The sequence below is a fragment of the Perca flavescens genome, chromosome 3 (genome assembly GCF_004354835.1).
Source record: "Perca flavescens isolate YP-PL-M2 chromosome 3, PFLA_1.0, whole genome shotgun sequence".
Classification (NCBI taxonomy): Eukaryota; Metazoa; Chordata; class Actinopteri; order Perciformes; family Percidae; genus Perca; species Perca flavescens.
In genome coordinates, this window is record NC_041333.1 from 31,511,832 (window position 1) to 31,530,366 (window position 18,535).

General features: G+C 46.8%; 1 protein-coding gene across 2 annotated transcripts in view; it reads left to right on the forward strand.

Moving 5' to 3' along the window:
• sorl1 (sortilin-related receptor, L(DLR class) A repeats containing) overlaps nt 1–18,535 on the forward strand; it is a 94,124-nt gene that overhangs the window by 61,329 nt on the left and 14,260 nt on the right. Inside the window, exons 16-32 of one of the 2 annotated variants that reach the window (XM_028573713.1) lie at nt 194–279; nt 775–947; nt 1,169–1,300; nt 1,658–1,749; nt 5,701–5,947; nt 6,090–6,228; nt 7,100–7,273; nt 7,420–7,533; nt 7,630–7,752; nt 8,382–8,501; nt 8,837–8,962; nt 9,331–9,441; nt 10,284–10,415; nt 11,692–11,823; nt 11,975–12,109; nt 12,740–12,892; nt 18,107–18,277. In XM_028573713.1, the coding sequence (XP_028429514.1) occupies nt 194–279; nt 775–947; nt 1,169–1,300; nt 1,658–1,749; nt 5,701–5,947; nt 6,090–6,228; nt 7,100–7,273; nt 7,420–7,533; nt 7,630–7,752; nt 8,382–8,501; nt 8,837–8,962; nt 9,331–9,441; nt 10,284–10,415; nt 11,692–11,823; nt 11,975–12,109; nt 12,740–12,892; nt 18,107–18,277 (2,360 nt within the window). The remainder of the gene's footprint in view (nt 1–193; nt 280–774; nt 948–1,168; nt 1,301–1,657; nt 1,750–5,700; nt 5,948–6,089; nt 6,229–7,099; nt 7,274–7,419; nt 7,534–7,629; nt 7,753–8,381; nt 8,502–8,836; nt 8,963–9,330; nt 9,442–10,283; nt 10,416–11,691; nt 11,824–11,974; nt 12,110–12,739; nt 12,893–18,106; nt 18,278–18,535) is intronic. The other variant, XM_028573714.1, reaches the window with a different exon arrangement.

Sequence of the window (18,535 nt, forward strand, 5' to 3'; positions counted from 1 at the left end):
ACCTGGTGTATATAAAATAATAATTTGGACCCATTTTCATTTCCTGAGAATTCCCCAGAATGCAAACCAGCCTTTGTTTTTTGTGTGGTTTATTGCTACTGTGGAGATAACTGATGTTGCTGTCATTAGATATGTTTGGTGAGAGCACCACCAAGAGTTGAACTGAGGAAATCTCTTTCTCTTCCTGCTGCAGCTACAGGAAGGTACCAGGCGACAGCTGTAGTGGAGGAGATGTGGAGTCCAGGCTGGATGGAGAGATGCTGCCTTGTCCTGTCGGAGGTAAACTGGAAAATCAGACATTTGATTAATCATGTGATCACCTGAGAGCTGTTCTTAAAGGTTACTCCTACACTTTGCTGTAAGTAGGAGTAAACTGGTAGTCTTCACCGTCAAAAAAAACCTTTTTGGCTCTTTATAGCATTCCTATGTGTAAGTCTGTAAAGTTAGAAACCATATACTTTATTAAAAATTCACTTTTGCTTTTGAGATGTTTGGTAGGATAAAGACTGCATGACTGTCTGGTTGAGTAAGAGTAAATCTTTGAATTATTCTGACAAGAAGACATAATATTATGTGGAAGATTTCCCTTTCTGAATTGTTTAAAACTATATAGAAGTACATATTTGAAAACATAAATATCATAAACTGCTCTGCAATGCATGGCGATGGACTGTTATAAAAAATTATAGCAGAATGCCGTAGGATTCAACCAAGCCGTGTAACAAAATGCGTTAGTGTCTTTTCCCATCAGTCGTGTCTCCTGTGTTCTTTCAGAGAGTAACGAGTTCATCCTGTACGCGGTGAGGAACTCCATCCATCGCTACGACCTGGCCACAGGCACAGACCAGGCCCTGCCTCTGGTCGGCCTCAGGGAGGCTGTTGCTCTAGACTTTGACTATGACAGGAACTGCCTGTACTGGGCTGACATCTCACTGGACACCATACAGGTTAGTGAGGAATTCAAGAGGGAGTGGTCCAAGAGTTTGTTTGCAGTAAACACAAGTGATACCAGTCATTAGACTCAGTTTTTTTCAAATGTTATCCTGCCAAGCTAGACATTTTGCTTACTTGTGTATTTAATGTGACTGCTACTGTATGATATGTTTACCAAGGTACCAAGTGTTCCATTTATGTTAACCTTCAGCCATCTTTCTTCTCCCTCCTGCAGCGTCTGTGTCTGAACGGCAGTACAGGTCAGGAGGTTGTAGTGAGGAAAGATCTGCAGAATGTGGAGGCTCTGACCTTTGACCCCGTCAGTAGGTTGTTGTACTGGGTTGACGCTGGAGCGCAGAAAATTGAGGTATAGATGTGTGGTGTGTGGTGTGTGTGTTTGTACATGTGATTGCACTGTTAAAAGATGTGGTTTAACTAATCCAGATGTACATGTTGTTATCAGGCTAAAATAATCCTGTTAACTCCCATCCAGCTAATTTGTAATAAAGAGAATTGACTTGTATTCCATTGTCTCCACATTTACCGTTACTTTTTACTGTCATACAGTGAATGCAGTTAGATGGAAATTGATGTTGTTTGCAATAATAATCACATTTAATCAAAAGGTAATTAGTTGATTTTGTTCTGCCATCCAAAGGTTATCCGTGGCCTGACACTTAAATTGACGAACCTCTGAAAAGTTTCACTGTTGTTGTGTTTGAAGGTGTCTAACCCTGACGGCGACTTGCGTCACACTCTGCTCAACTCCTCTATCCTGGAGCACCCCAGAGCTCTGGTTCTGCTGCCTGGAGAGAGGTAACACACACACATGCACGCACGCACCACCACTATTATATGTTCTTCAAGTAACTCTAGCTTAACCCTTAAATAGCCCTTTTGAGGAACGGATGACCAGACAAAAAGTCCACTCTTTCCGAAAATGCTGTTGCACTCGATGTCTGAAACTCACTCAAATGCACCATAACAGAAAGTTGGTTCCACTTCTGCATTCTGCTTTTGTTTAAGATGAATTCAGCTGATCAACAAAGTTACAACACTGTGGTATTCATTTTTCAGAAAAGGAATTCATCATTGCCTCACTGCACTCGCTTCCTCTTTCTCTCCTGTCTGGTCTCTGTTATTAACACAGGAATTTATGTAATAATAATTTATACTTTATTAATCCCGCAAGGGAATGTATCTAGGCTCTCTTCGTATTTGTAAGGAAGGAGACACTTAAGACCAGGCAGAGTGTAATTGTTAATAATATAATGAAATATTTCCATGATAATTAGATAAATGACCATATTCCTATTACCAGTTGTAGGGGGTGTGTTTTGTTTTAGACCTCTGTCACAAAGTCCAACCTTGGAAAATCTTGGATTTTTTTTCTTACAATACTGTTACAGTGTGTGTCTGGGTAATGCTTAGCTCATTAGATGAGTTTTTCCCCACCATCAGCAATGTGCAGTACAACAAATATATGGTCCATCCATCCATCCATCCATCTTCGTCCGCTTATCCGGTGTCGGGTCGCGGGGGGAGCAGTTCCAGCAGGGGACCCCAAACTTCCCTTTCCCGAGCAACATTAACCAGCTCCGACTGGGGGATCCCGAGGCGTTCCCAGGCCAGGTTGGAGATATAATCCCTCCACCTAGTCCTGGGTCTTCCCCGAGGCCTCCTCCCAGCTGGACGTGCCTGGAACACCTTCCTAGGGAGGCGCCCAGGGGGCATCCTTACCAGATGCCCGAACCACCTCAACTGGCTCCTTTCGACGCAAAGGAGCAGCGGCTCTACTCCGAGCTCCTCACGGATGACTGAGCTTCTCACCCTATCTCTAAGGGAGACGCCAGCCACCCTCCTGAGGAAACCCATTTCAGCCGCTTGTACCCTGGATCTCGTTCTTTCGGTCATGACCCAGCCTTCATGACCATAGGTGAGGGTAGGAACGAAAACTGACCCGGTAGATCGAGAGCTTTGCCTTCTGGCTAAGCTCTCTTTTCGTCACAACGGTGCGATAGATTGAATGCAATACCGCACCCGCTGCGCCGATTCTCCGACCAATCTCCCGCTCCATTGTCCCCTCACTCGCGAACACAACCCCAAGGTACTTGAACTCCTTCACTTGGGGTAAGGACTCATTCCCTACCTGGAGAAGGCATTCCATCGGTTTCCTGCTGAGAACCATGGCCTCAGATTTAGAGGTGCTGATCCTCATCCCAACCGCTTCACACTCGGTTGCGAACCCGATCCAGTGAGTGCTGAAGGTCGCAGGCCGATGATGCCATCAGGACCACATCATCTGCAAAGAGCAGCGATGAGATCCCCAGCCCACCAAACTGCAAACCCTCCCCACCCCGACTACGCCTCGATATCCTGTCCATAAATACTACAAACAGGATTGGTGACAAAAGCGCAGCCCTGGCGGAGGCCAACCCTCACCTGAAACGAGTCCGACTTACTACGAGAACCCGGACACAGCTCTCGCTTTGGTTGTACAGAGATTGGATGGCCCTGAGAAGAGACCCCCTCACCCCATACTCCCGCAGCACCTCCCACAGTATCTCCCGGGGACCCGGTCATACGCCTTCTCCAAATCCACAAAACACATGTAGACCCGGTTGGGCATACTCCCAGGCTCCCTCCAGGATCCTTGCGAGAGTGAAGAGCTGGTCCGTTGTTCCACGACCAGGACGGAATCCGCATTGTTCCTCCTCAACCCGAGGTTCGACTATCGGCCGAACCCTCCTTTCCAGCACCTTGGAGTAGACTTTACCAGGGAGGCTGAGAAGTGTGATACCCCTATAATTGGCACACACCCTCTGGTCCCCCTTTTAAAAAGGGGAACCACCACCCCAGTCTGCCACTCCTTTGGCACCGTCCCAAACTTCCACGCAATGTTGAAAAGGCGTGTCAACCAGGACAGCCCCTCCACACCCAGAGCCTTGAGCATTTCTGGACGGATCTCATCAATCCCGGGGCTTTGCCACTGTGTAGTTGTTTGACTACATCAGTGACTTCCGCCTGGGAAATCGGCGACAATCCCCCATTATCCTCCAGCTCTGCCTCTAACATAGAGGGCGTATTAGTCGGATTCAGGAGTTCCTCAAAGTGCTCCTTCCACCGCCCTATTACCTCCTCAGTTGAGGTCAACAGTGTCCCATCCTTACTGTACACAGCTTGGATGGTTCCCCCGCTTCCCTCCTGAGGTGGCGAACAGTTTTCCAGAAGCACTTTGGTGCCGACCGAAAAGTCCTTCTCCATGTCTTCTCCAAACTTCTCCCACACCCGCTGCTTTGCCTCTTTCACGGCAGAGGCTGCAGCCCGCCGGCCCTTCGGTACCCTGCAACTGCCTCGAGTCCTCCGGGATAACATATCCCGGAAAGACTCCTTCTTCAGTCGGACGGCTTCCCTGACCACCGGTGTCCACCACGGTGTTCGTGGGTTACCGCCCCTTGAGGCACCTAAGACCCTAAGACCACAGCTCCTCGCCGCAGCTTCAGCAATGGAAACTTTGAACATTGTCCACTCGGGTTCAATGCCCCCAGCCTCCACAGGGATGCACGAAAAGCTCCCCCGGAGGTGTGAGTTGAAAGTCTGTTGGACAGGGGCCTCCTCCAGACGTTCCCAATTTACCCGCACTACACGTTTGGGCTTACCAGGTCTGTCCAGAGTCTTCCCCACCCTCTGACCCAACTCATCACCAGATGGTGATCGGTTGACAGCTCTGCCCCTCTCTTCACCCGAGTGTCCAAAACATACGGCCTCAGATCAGATGAAACGATTATGAAATCGATCATTGACCTTGGCCTAGGGTGCTCTGGTACCAGGTACACTTATGAGCATCCCTATGTTCGAACATGGTGTTCGTTATAGACAATCCATGACTAGCACAGAAGTCCAACAACAAACACCCACTCTGGTTTAGATCAGGAGGCCGTTCCTCCCAATCACGCCTCTCCAGGTGTCTCCATCATTGCCCACGTGTGCGTTGAAGTCCCCAGCAGAACAATGGAGTCCCCCACTGGAGCCCCATGCAGGACTCCAGTCAAGGTCTCAAGAAGGCTGAATACTCCGAACTCCTGTTTGGTGCATATGCACAAACAACAGTCAGAGTTTTCCCCCCACAACCCGCAGGCGTGGGGAGGCGACCCTCTCGTCCACCGGGTAAACTCCAACACAGCGGCGCTCAGCCGGGGCTTGTGAGTATCCCCACACCCGCCCGGCGCCTCACACCCTGGGCAACTCCGAGAAGAAAAAGAGTCCACCCCTATCCAGGAGTATGGTTCCAGAACCAAGACTGTGCGTAGAGGTAAGCCCCACCAGATCTAACGGTAGCGCTCCACCTCCCGCACCAGTTCCGGCTCCTTCCCCCAGAGAGGTGACGTTCCACGTCCCCAGAGCCAGCGTCTGCCGCCCGGGTCTGGTCCGTCGAGGCCCCTGACCTTCACTGCCACCCATGTGGCATCGCACCCGACCCCAACGGTTCCTCCCACAGGTGGTGGGCCCATGGGATGGAGAGGGAGTTGCCACGTAGCTTGTTCGGGCTGTGCCCGGCCGGGCTCCGTGGCAAACCCGGCCACCAGGCGCTCGCCGACGAGCCCGCAAATATATGGTGTTTTCTGAAAATTAAAACACATAAATTTATTCTAGTACAACCTCTAAATACAATTATGAACCTGAAAATGAGCATAATATGAGCAATTTAAACAATACACAAGTTTAGTGAAACATTCCAGTTAAATTCTCTCTGTATATGTACCACAGTCTGATGTTCTGGACTGACTGGGGAGACCGAGCGGCAGGTGTTTACCGGAGCTACATGGATGGAACCAATGTGTCCTGCATCGTGTCAGAGGGCGTCCGCTGGCCCAACGGGATCACAGCTGACGACCACTGGCTGTACTGGACCGAAGCTTACAGCGACCGCATTGAGAGGGCCGACTTCACCGGGGGCCAGAGGAACGTTCTGATGGAGGGGCTGCCCCACCCTTATGCCATCGCTGTCTTCAAGGTGAAACTGTATATACGATAGATGTACATTAAACAACTTCAAACTTTGAGAAAAAGGTTGGATTAGGTTTTAAAATATGTTGAATATGTAATTCCTCATCAAGAATCTATTTTTAAAAGCTTGTGTTGGATGCTGTTTTCAGAATGACCTGTACTGGGACGACTGGTCCAGAATGGGGATCTTCAAAGCTCCAAAAGCTGGTTCCCAGAGCAATGAGCTGATTGTTGGCAGGCTAACTGGAGTCATGGACCTCAAGATCTTCTATAAGGGGAAGAGCAGAGGTAAGGAACAGAGAGTTGAGTCATGTCCAGAAAGTTTGAAAGCTTAGCAGAAATGGTGAGAAATGAATCAATGAGATATGAAGTAACTGGGTCAGCTTCAGACTTTAGATTTCAGTTCCAGACACAAAGTTAAAAACAAACAATATACTTTCATAATTAAAGTGCCCATATTATGAAAAAATATGGATTTGGGGTGTTATTTTGTGGCTCTGGTGCTTCCACATGCATACAAACTTGATAAAAAAAAAAAAAACATCCATGCTGTTTTGAGTGAGATACACGTTTCTGAATGTGTTTCTGAGCTTTTTACGTCCCTAGCCGAAACGAGGGGGCTAAACCATGCTAGCGGTTAGCCCCCTCGTTCTCAATGGCAAAACGCTGCTACAACACACACAAGTTCACCATAATCTACAAAAGAACTACTTACATGTCCCTGTTCTGCAGCTATTCCACGCAAAGTTGGAAGTGCGCCCTCATTTAGAAGAAGTCTCCCGGCTAATCCTGCCTTGGACTGACTGCAGTTAGAGAAACCGCTAGCTAGCAATTGTGAGGCTTATCTAGCTACTGTGCATGTGCGAATCCCAACAAAGATGGTACAGAAGTAGGATGTGTCACTCTGTAGCTAAAATAGAGTCCTGAACACAGTGTGAAGAGAGGAGCTGCAGCAATGTGCAGTACAACAAAAATATGGTGTTTTTTGATAATTACACCATGTAAACCTATTCTGGTACAACCGCAAAATACAATTATGCACCTGAAAATGAGCATAATATGGGCACTTCAAGGCAAATAGAAGATTGCTGCTTTCAAAACTGATTTCAACTAAACTGTATTAGTGCTCAAACTGAGGTCTCGATCTTTCGTCCACCAGGCCATAATGCCTGTGCTGATCAGCCGTGCAGCCTGCTGTGTCTGCCTCAGCCCGGCCACCGACACACCTGTATCTGCCCAGACGGTGCCCCGACTGTAACCACGCCCAACGGAGAGCTGCAGTGCCAGTGTCCAACCGGCTATCAGCTCCAAAACAACACCTGCGTCAAGACTGGTGAGACAAAAGCACATACTGCAGAATCATGATTGTTTGCTGTGAGATATACGATCTTGTCTCTGTTGGAAGTGAGGCCTCAATTTAAGGGGGAACTATCTGATTAATTAGTGGTTGCATGTGATCCATTCTTTTCCTCCAACCAGTGCACAGCTGCTTGCCCAACCAATACCGCTGCTCTAATGGCCGCTGCATCAGCAGCATCTGGAAGTGTGACAGCGACAATGACTGTGGAGACATGAGCGATGAACAGGAGTGTCGTAAGTTTCCAGCCACATCCCTTTTCTCATTAGGGAGATGAACGCAAATGCTGTTTCAACATAAATAACTAAACATATTTATTTGTCCACCTTTAGCCACTACGACCTGTGACCCGTCCAACCAGTTTCGCTGCATGGCCTCAGGTTCCTGCATTCCCCTGGCCTTCAAATGTGACCATGAAGACGACTGTGGAGACAACAGTGATGAAGAGCACTGTGGTAAAATGTTTATCTGTGTGTATGTTTAAATGTGGAGAAAGTATTATGTCCTCATGGTAACTGTGACACACACACACACACACACACACACACACACACACACACACATATATATATATATATATATATATATATATATATATATATATATATATATATATATATATATATATATATATATATATATCATTATTATTTAATTACTTCTACTTTGTAGGCTATTCCCAGTGCCACGTTTAATAGGCTTATAATAGAAATACTTATTACAAGTGCTTTTTTGCATAGTATCTGAGCCAAAGCATGTTTTAGGAGGATCTGTCTGCAAAGAAGTGAGCCCTGTGGGACTCCCATGAATCATATCTAGCTTACCAGACTAACATTTTGTTATTATCCTAAAACATACAGAACAATAGTAAATGCTAGTTCAGTACCACATACATTTTGTATTTGAGATTTATTGGATTTGTTTGTCTTCTAAAGTTCAAGTCCATCTAAACCAAAGTGACCCTTAAACAGCAGTTAAGTTAATCAACCTGTTTTTTTTTTTTTTTTTTTTTGCTGTATCAGGGATGGCAATGGAAATGGATCGTTTTTGCAAGTACTAACTGTACTGTTGATGTATTTCTCAGAGTCTCACCAGTGTGGCCCAGGAGAGTTTACCTGTGCGCGAGGTGTTTGTATCCGCGAGGCATGGCGCTGTGACGGAGACAATGACTGCAGAGACTGGTCGGACGAAGCCAACTGCACAGGTGAGGACAGTGTTATTGACTACATAATACCTCATGAAAACACTATGGAATAAGGCTTCTTACAGTGGAAATAGAATATCATAAGCCATGGGAAAAAAACGTTCTTTCGCCAGTCAGAGTAATAAATAACAGACAACATGATTATTTATGTACCTACCTATTTTAAATGCCACTGCCCTGTATATATTTGCTTATGCAGTGCTACTTGCATTAAGTGTGTGTGTTGCAGTTGGAATCCTAACAACAGATCAAAGGGCTTTAATGCTGTCGTCTGTGAGGCACCTCTGTTTTACCAGCTTCTCCAAGCAATTTAATCTCTCCCCATTTGTCCCTAGTGGGCCACCACACATGTGAGGCCAGTAGCTTCCAGTGTCGCACGGGTCACTGTATACCACAGCGCTGGATGTGTGACGGGGATGACGACTGCCAGGATGACTCCGACGAAGACCCCCAACATTGTGGTAAGTTGTGTCCCGCACATACTCAACATTGTCATCGTGACACACTAGTATTGACCACATACTTAAAAATGTGATTGTTTTGCTGTAAATTGTAATCCGTCAGAATGTACTGACAGCATATATTTGCAGCGTAGCATGTCATTTAACAATAATCTAACCAACCAGCCCTAGTGAAAATACATTCCTAGTGAAAGTGTTGAATAATCTTGTTTCTTATCAGATATGAGGCAGGTTTGCAAGGCTTCACTTTTGTACCGTTATTGGACATGGCAGTCATAAACAGCTATAGCTAAGGAAAGTCATGAGAGAAAAGGTTCCCTGTTAGCGATAATATAATATTTGATTTACATTATTCTGTGTGTTTCTAGAGGGAACTCAGTGTAATGGCTTCCTCTGCTCCAATCACACCTGCCTTCCAGCCACTGCTCACTGCAACGGCATCCAGGAGTGTTCAGATGGCGCTGATGAGCACAACTGTGGTGAGTGATCCCATTTGTTTAGCAGAATGCACAGTAGTCGTTATTAGATATTGAGTCAAATGAGTAGGCTCGGGTAGTGGAAGATCCTATCTAAGTGAATTATGCAAATCTGGGTATGGTATTGAATAAAAACACAACAACTTTAAGTCCAACAGGATGGTTAAAAAAATGAATTCAAGTAATATTTTGAATCCTGTCCAGTAACGTACTGTTGCTAGAAGGGTTTCTGAGTTACACAAAAATCAGTCATAATTTGAGTGAGAGAAAATAAAGGGGTAAGTGACCTTAATGTCAGCTAAACATTGGTTCAATTTTTTCAAAAAACTCAGAGTGCAGAAAGCACACATGCACAGTCCTTTAAATATATGCATCAAAAGTTAATGTTAGATAATGCTGTAAAGATCACTGTGGATAATAACCAAGGGAAGTGCAAATTAGACTTACACATGTGTTCTAATTTGAAAAAAAGACTTAGTAATGCACTTCTGACATGAGGATAGGTAAACCGTTAGAGGGTGTGACAGTTAGAGGTCAGAAAGGTTTAAAGGAGGCATACCTGTGTTAAAATGATTTTGCAGACTGTTTCCATTGCCACATTAAATATGTATGTAATAGAAAAACAATAGAAAGGTATATTACCAATGTGTTTATTGAGAGTATCACTGAGCCATAGCATATTTTGGGAGAATAAGATAGGTCAAGATTAGAGCCCAATAGGCCATGTCTGTGTTATACAATGTATAGCTTAAAACATACAGATCATCAGTCAATGCAGTTTATAATGTTGGAAAAAGTGTGCTCATAAGTCATTTTGCATGTTGGCTTCTGTCTATCACCCACAGACCCGCTGTGTACTCGCTACATGGAGTTTGTATGCAAGAACCGAGCCCAGTGTCTGTTTCAGTCCCTGGTTTGTGACGGGATCAAACACTGTGAAGACGGATCTGATGAGGACGCAGACTATGCCGGATGTGGTGTGTTTCTTATTCTTTAATCCCTGCTCACAACAAGTTACTATTCTCAGAAAACTATAGAAAGAAGTGATTCTAAAAAGCAGTCTGCACAGAAGTGCAACGTGATTTGATTTGTGGGAATTTGATCAATCTTCTCGAGATTCATTACCTTAAAGTGCTTATATTATGGTTCATAATTGTATTTAGAGGTCTCTCTTAGAGCTCCTCTTTTCACCCTGTGTGTTGAGCTCTCTGTTTTAGCTACAGAGTGAGGCATCTCATTTCTGTACCATCTTTGTTGGGAATCGCACATGCGCAGTAAGTACTGCTAGCTAGTCAGAAGCAGAGTATGAGGGCGTGCCGCGCTAGCAGCTAGGCGAGCATTATAACGTGTGTTACAAAGTGCCGCACGTTCGTCACGGAAGTAAAGGCTGGACTACAATAGAGCTGTTTGGAGAAGTTTGTGAACAGTGTTTTCTGTTGGAGATGGTAAGTCCCTTTGGGGTGGACTTGGGGCTCTTTCACTTTGTAAACCTATAACATGCACAAAAAAGATATATAACACAATAAAGGAAAGGGGAAAAGCCAAAAAGCATAATATGAGCACTTAAAAATGAGAGACAGGATTCAAATCTGCAGTAATTCGAAACCCGTACTGCACTGTACGACAACCTGTATTAGCTGAAACTATTAGTAAGAAACTGTACTAACTAACGATGACTCTTGTTTGTAAGATAATAACCGCTGAGAGATGATGATAATGGTTTGGATCTGTTTACACAGCAACAATCTGCAACAGCTGCTCTGTCCGTCACTTGTTTTCTTGGGTGCAAAAACTAGTTCTGTAGTTTGTCTGATCATGAATCTTTCATTTCTTCTTTGCCTCTGCTAAACGTAATGCTATAGAGCCTAATTTTGAAACATTGTGTACATTATTACCTGTATTAATGCCAATAGTATAAGGTAAACATGACAGGTGGCAAACAGATGAAGAAAAAAATTTTAATTGTACATTTTCTTCCCAAAGTTTACCAAATTTGCTTTTCGCTTTGTTGTGCTGTTCATTACATAGCATATTGTATCTTTTCCCCACAACTTCAAACACATTTTCACTACTGTTGTACAAAAGCTCAACTGTTTTTTTTTTTTTTTTAAAAACACTTTGCATCTATACATTTCCATCAAACATTGTCACTATTGTTATTCTGCTTCATACCCTCAGTGTGACATATACATTTTTTTGTTTCAACGAACTGATTTGTGTAACCCACTAACGTTCCTGTGTGTTTTCTGTCAGCCACGCCATCTGAGTTTGGCAAAGTGTGTGATGCCTACACCTTCCAGTGTGCCAACGGAGTGTGTGTGAGCCTGGAGTGGAAGTGTGATGGCATGGACGACTGTGGGGATTATTCTGATGAAGCCAACTGTGGTGAGGAGGAAGAGGTTATGCTAACACACCATGTGAAATACATGTTTAATAAATATTAGAAGTGCATTTGATTTTTTTTCTTCTGAAAAGTTAAGAAGTCCAGTGATATTGAAGCAGCAGCATCTTCTAACTTTAGCTCTGTGTGTTGCAGCTGCTCCCACTGAGGTCCCAGGCTGCTCCAGGTATTTCCAGTTTGAGTGTAGAAATGGACGCTGTATTCCAACATGGTGGAAATGTGATGGAGAGAACGACTGTGGGGACTGGTCTGATGAGGCCCAGTGTACAGGTACGCAGTTGGGCTGTGATAAGGCTACTTGGTTGTTAAAAGCAACAGAACACTTAAGGTTGATGTGTTATCATAAATGACATCAAACCTTATAAATCCCTCTTGTACTGTAGTCTGTTAGGACCCCCCCCCTTCACTGTCAACTGCCCATATAGTTATCTTCAAAAATTGCATCTTGCATATTTTAAAGGGACTCATTAACATCTATCCATACATATAGTGGGGAACTATTTGTTGTAACAACCTGATATACATGCAAATGCATTTTGTACTGTCTCTCTGTAAAGGGATCTTGTATAGTTTAAGAATTTGTTGAATAATTAATTATCAATAAGATAAATTGTTGGTATTTTTTACTAAACCCAAACCACACTCTTTGAATAAGAAATATCAAATACATGTCTGTTAAATGACACCTTTTTTATTTTTTTTATTTGAAGTGTATGAACTTCACACTGCATATTTATATTGTTTATTTCACATATTTGTAATTGTCTGTGTTTCGATAGACCCTCTTGTGCATGCCCTCAGGATGCTTACTCTCTATGGGGTTTCATGTTTATTTTTGCTTGAATTACCAAACTCTCCATCCATCCCCAGTCATTAAACTTGAATCTCCACCTGTTGTAGGTGGTGGTACTCCTCACACTGTAGCCCCTGGTCCCTCTACTTGTGCCCCCAACCGCTTCCACTGTGGCTCTGGAGCGTGCATCATCAACACGTGGGTGTGTGACGGCTACGCTGACTGTCCTGATGGCAGCGATGAGCTGGGATGTCCCACAGGTACCACCTATGTCTGTTGAACATTCTAGGTTTTTTGCAGAAGAAGTGGTTCATATCTTATGTGCATGTTTGTATGTCATGTGTTTTTTTTAAATAATATATTTATTTAAAGTGTATTCATTTTAGTTGACCAAACTGAATACTCCTAGATACAATATACAGTGGGGGAAATAAGTATTTGACCCCTTGCTGATTTTGCAGGTTTGCCCACTTACAAAGAATGCAAAAATCTACAATTTTAGTCATATGTACATTCTAACAGTGAAAGACAGAATCCCAAAGAAAATTCCAGAAAATCACATCATATGAATTTATTAAAATTGATAACCATCTGATGAGGAAAAACAAGTATTTGACCCCCTGGACAAAGAGCATGTTAATATTTTGTAGAAAAGCCATTATTGGCCAGCACAGATGTCAAACGGTTTTTATAGTTGGTGACAAGGTTTGTGCACATTTCGGCAGGGATGTTGGCCCACTCCTCCCTGCAGACAGCCTCCAAATCATTCAGGTTCCGAGGTTGTCGCCTGGCAACTCGAATTTTAAGCTCCCTCCAAAGATTTTCAATCGGATTCAGGTCTGGAGACTGGCTAGGCCACTCCAGAACCTTGATGTGCTTCTTCTTCAGCCACTCTTTTGTTGCTTTGGCGGTGTGCTTAGGGTCGTTGTCGTGCTGAAACACCCATCCTCGACCCATCTTCAGCTCTCTCACTGAGGGAAGGAGATGTCGGTCCAGAATTCCACGATACATGGCCCCGCCCATCCTCCCCTCAATACGATGGAGTTGTCCCGTCCCCTTGGCTGAAAAGCACCCCAAAGCATGATGTTGCCACCACCATGCTTGACGGTGGGGATGGTGTTCTTTGGGTTGTACTCGGTGTTCTTTGCCCTCCAAACACGACGAGTTGAGTTGAGGCCAAAAAGTTCTATTTTGGTCTCATCTGACCACATCACCTTCTTCCAGGCCTCTTCTGAGTCGTCCAGGTGGTGAATGGCGAACTTCATGCGGGCCTGTACATGTTTCTTCTTGAGCAGGGGGACCTTGCGTGCGCTGCAGGATTTCAATCCATGACGGCGTAGTGTGTTACCAACCGTTTCTTTTGTAACTGTGGTCCCAGCTGCTTTCAGTTGATTCATCAGTTCCCCCTTGTGGTTTTGGGATGATTCCTCACCGTTCGCATGATCAGGGACACCCCACGAGGCAAGATCTTGTGTGGAGGCCCAGACAGAGGGAGGTTGGCGGTGGTGTGGTGCTTCTTCCATTTCCTGATAACTGCACCGACAGTTGATCTTTTTCTCCAAGTTGCTTTCCGATTCTCTTGTAGCCCATCCCAGCCTTGTGCAGATCAACAATCTTGTCCCTGATGTCCGTAGAAAGCTCTTTGGTCTTGCCCATGGTGGTGATGTTGGATGCTGGTTGTTTGGGTGTTGACAGGTGTCTTTTATACAGGTAACGAGGTGAGGCAGGTGTATTTGATGTAGATAATTGGTTCGGATTGGGGCTGTGTCTTAAAGAAAGACTAACTGGCTTGTAGGAGCCAGAATACTTGCTGTTTGTCCAGGGGGTCAAATACTTGTTTTTCCTCATCAGATGGTTATCAATTTTAATAAATTCATATGATGTGATTTTCTGGAATTTTCTTTGGGATTCTGTCTTTCACTGTTAGAATGTACATATGATTAAAATTGTAGATTTTTGCATTCTTTGTAAGTGGGCAAACCTGCAAAATCAGCAAGGGGTCAAATACTTATTTCCCCCACTGTAGTACATTCCATCCATCCATCCATCCATCCATCTTCGTCCGCTTATCCGGTGTCGGGTCGCGGGGGGAGCAGCTCCAGCAGGGGACCCCAAACTTCCCTTTCCCGAGCAACATTAACCAGCTCCGACTGGGGGATCCCGAGGCGTTCCCAGGCCAGGTTGGAGATATAATCCCTCCACCTAGTCCTGGGTCTTCCCCGAGGCCTCCTCCCAGCTGGACGTGCCTGGAACACCTCCCTAGGGAGGCGCCCAGGGGGCATCCTTACCAGATGCCCGAACCACCTCAACTGGCTCCTTTCGACGCAAAGGAGCAGCGGCTCTACTCCGAGCTCCTCACGGATGACTGAGCTTCTCACCCTATCTCTAAGGGAGACGCCAGCCACCCTCCTGAGGAAACCCATTTCGCCGCTTGTACCCTGGATCTCGTTCTTTCGGTCATGACCCAGCCTTCATGACCATAGGTGAGGGTAGGAACGAAAACTGACCGGTAGATCGAGAGCTTTGCCTTCTGGCTCAGCTCTCTTTTCGTCACAACGGTGCGATAGATTGAATGCAATACCGCACCCGCTGCGCCCGATTCTCCGACCAATCTCCCGCTCCATTGTCCCCTCACTCGCGAACAAAACCCCAAGGTACTTGAACTCCTTCACTTGGGGTAAGGACTCATTCCCTACCTGGAGAAGGCATTCCATCGGTTTCCTGCTGAGAACCATGGCCTCCGATTTAGAGGTGCTGATCCTCATCCCAACCGCTTCACACTCGGTTGCGAACCGATCCAGTGAGTGCTGAAGGTCGCAGGCCGATGATGCCATCAGGACCACATCATCTGCAAAGAGCAGCGATGAGATCCCCAGCCCACCAAACTGCAACCCCTCCCCACCCCGACTACGCCTCGATATCCTGTCCATAAATATTACAAACAGGATTGGTGACAAAAGCGCAGCCCTGGCGGAGGCCAACCCTCACCTGAAACGAGTCCGACTTACTACCGAGAACCCGGACACAGCTCTCACTTTGGTCATACAGAGATTGGATGGCCCTGAGTAGAGACCCCCTCACCCCATACTCCCGCAGCACCTCCCACAGTATCTCCCGGGGGACCCGGTCCACGCCTTCTCCAAATCCACAAAACACATGTAGACCGGTTGGGCATACTCCCAGGCTCCTCCAGGATCCTTGAGAGTGAAGAGCTGGTCCGTTGTTCCCACGACCAGGACGGAATCCGCATTGTTCCTCCTCAACCCGAGGTTCGACTATCGGCCGAACCCTCCTTTCCAGCACCTTGGAGTAGACTTTACCAGGGAGGCTGAGAAGTGTGATACCCCTATAATTGGCACACACCCTCTGGTCCCCCTTTTTAAAAAGAGGAACCACCACCCCAGTCTGCCACTCCTTTGGCACCGTCCCAGACTTCCACGCAATTTTGAAGAGGCGTGTCAACCAGGACAACCCCTCCACACCCAGAGCCTTGAGCATTTCTGGACGGATCTCATCAATCCCCGGGGCTTTGCCACTGTGTAGTTGTTTGACTACATCAGTGACTTCCGCCTGTGAAATCGACGACAATCCCCCGTTATCCTCCAGCTCTGCCTCTAACATAGAGGGCGTATTAGTCGGATTCAGGAGTTCCTCAAAGTGCTCCCTCCACCGCCCTATTACCTCCTCAGTGGAGGTCAACAGTGTCCCATCCTTACTGTACACAGCTTGGATGGTTCCCCGCTTCCCCCTCCTGAGGTGGCGAACAGTTTTCCAGAAACACTTTGGTGCCGACCGAAAGTCCTTCTCCATGTCTTCTCCAAACTTCTCCCACACCCGCTGCTTTGCCTCTTTCACGGCAGAGGCTGCAGCCCTCGGGCCCTTCGGTGCCCTGCAACTGCCTCCGGAGTCCTCCGAGATAACATATCCCGGAAGGACTCCTTCTTCAGTCGGACGGCTTCCCTGACCACTGGTGTCCACCACGGTGTTCGTGGGTTACCGCCCCTTGAGGCACCTAAGATCCTAAGACCACAGCTCCTCGCCCCGCAGCTTCAGCAATGGAAACTTTGAACATTGTCCACTCGGGTTCAATGCCCCCAGCCTCCACAGGGATGCACGAAAAGCTCCGCCCGAGAGGTGTGAGTTGAAAGTCTGTCGGACAGGGGCCTCCTCCAGACGTTCCCAATTTACCCGCACTACACGTTTGGGCTTACCAGGTCTGTCCAGAGTCTTCCCCACCCCTGACCCAACTCACCACCAGATGGTGATCGGTTGACAGCTCTGCCCCTCTCTTCACCCGAGTGTCCAAAACATACGGCCTCAGATCAGATGAAACGATTATGAAATCGATCATTGACCTTCGGCCTAGGGTGCTCTGGTACCAGGTACACTTATGAGCATCCCTATGTTCGAACATGGTGTTCGTTATAGACAATCCATGACTAGCACAGAAGTCCAACAACAAACAACCACTCTGGTTTAGATCAGGGAGGCCGTTCCTCCCAATCACGCCTCTCCAGGTGTCTCCATCATTGCCCACGTGTGCGTTGAAGTCCCCCAGCAGAACAATGGAGTCCCCCACTGGAGCCCCATGCAGGACTCCAGTCAAGGTCTCCAAGACGGCCGAATACTCCGAACTCCTGTTTGGTGCATATGCACAAACAACAGTCAGAGTTTTCCCCCACAACCCGCAGGCGTGGGGAGGCGACCCTCTCGTCCACGGGGTAAACTCCAACACAGCGGCACTCAGCCGGGGCTTGTGAGTATCCCCACACCCGCCCGGCGCCTCACACCCTGGGCAACTCCGGAGAAGAAAAGAGTCCACCCCTATCCAGGAGTATGGTTCCAGAACCGAGACTGTGCGTAGAGGTAAGCCCCACCAGATCTAACCGGTAGCGCCCACCTCCCGCACCAGTTCCGGCTCCTTCCCCCAGAGAGGTGACGTTCCACGCCCCCAGAGCCAGCGTCTGCCGCCCGGGTCTGGTCCGTCGAGGCCCCTGACCTTCACTGCCACCCATGTGGCATCGCACCCGACCCCAACGGTTCCTCCCACAGGTGGTGGGCCCATGGGCTGGAGAGATGGGAGCCACGTAGCTTGTTCGGGCTGTGCCCGGCCGGGCTCCGTGGCAAACCCGCCACCAGGCGCTCGCCCGGACGAGCCCGCCGTCTGGGCCTGGCTCCAGACGGGGCCCGGGCTTCCTCCGGGCAGGGTCACTCCATCTCTACCTTGCTTCTTCATTGGGGTTTTTGAACCATTCTTTGTCTGGCCCCTCACCTGAGACCACTTTGCCTTGGGAGACCCTACCAGGAGCACAAAGCTCCAGACAACACAGCCCTCAGGTTCACAGAGACACACAAACCTCTCCACCACGATAAGGTGATGGTTCACGGAGAAGACTGTAGTACAATTAAATAGAAAAGAAGAAGAAGGGAAAAAAAAAAAATAATGCAAATATTAACCTTGTATTTCTCTACAGCAGCTAATGGCTCTGTGACGATGGCTCCAGTACCCACCCAGGCCCCGCCCTCCCCTGCACGTTGCAGTTGGGGTCAGTTCCTCTGCCGCCGACCCCCCCACTGCATCCCCGACTGGCAGCGCTGTGACGGCCAGCTCCACTGCCAGGACGGCTCCGATGAAGCCCACTGCCGTGAGTTTGATACTGTGCATAGTGTGCACCTGTGATACCATCACAAACAAGGAAACGAATGATAAAAAAAAGAATGATAATCAAGAAAAAAAATCACGTTATGGTGAAATGTTTTGGATTTAATGGTAAACAATAGATTAAAATAAATAAATCGATAGGATAAACTAAAACTGTTGAATGTAAGACACTGAACCTGAACGTATTCAGTTTATGCCACACCTTAAAATAGTATCATTTTCATTTGTTACTTATTTAGAA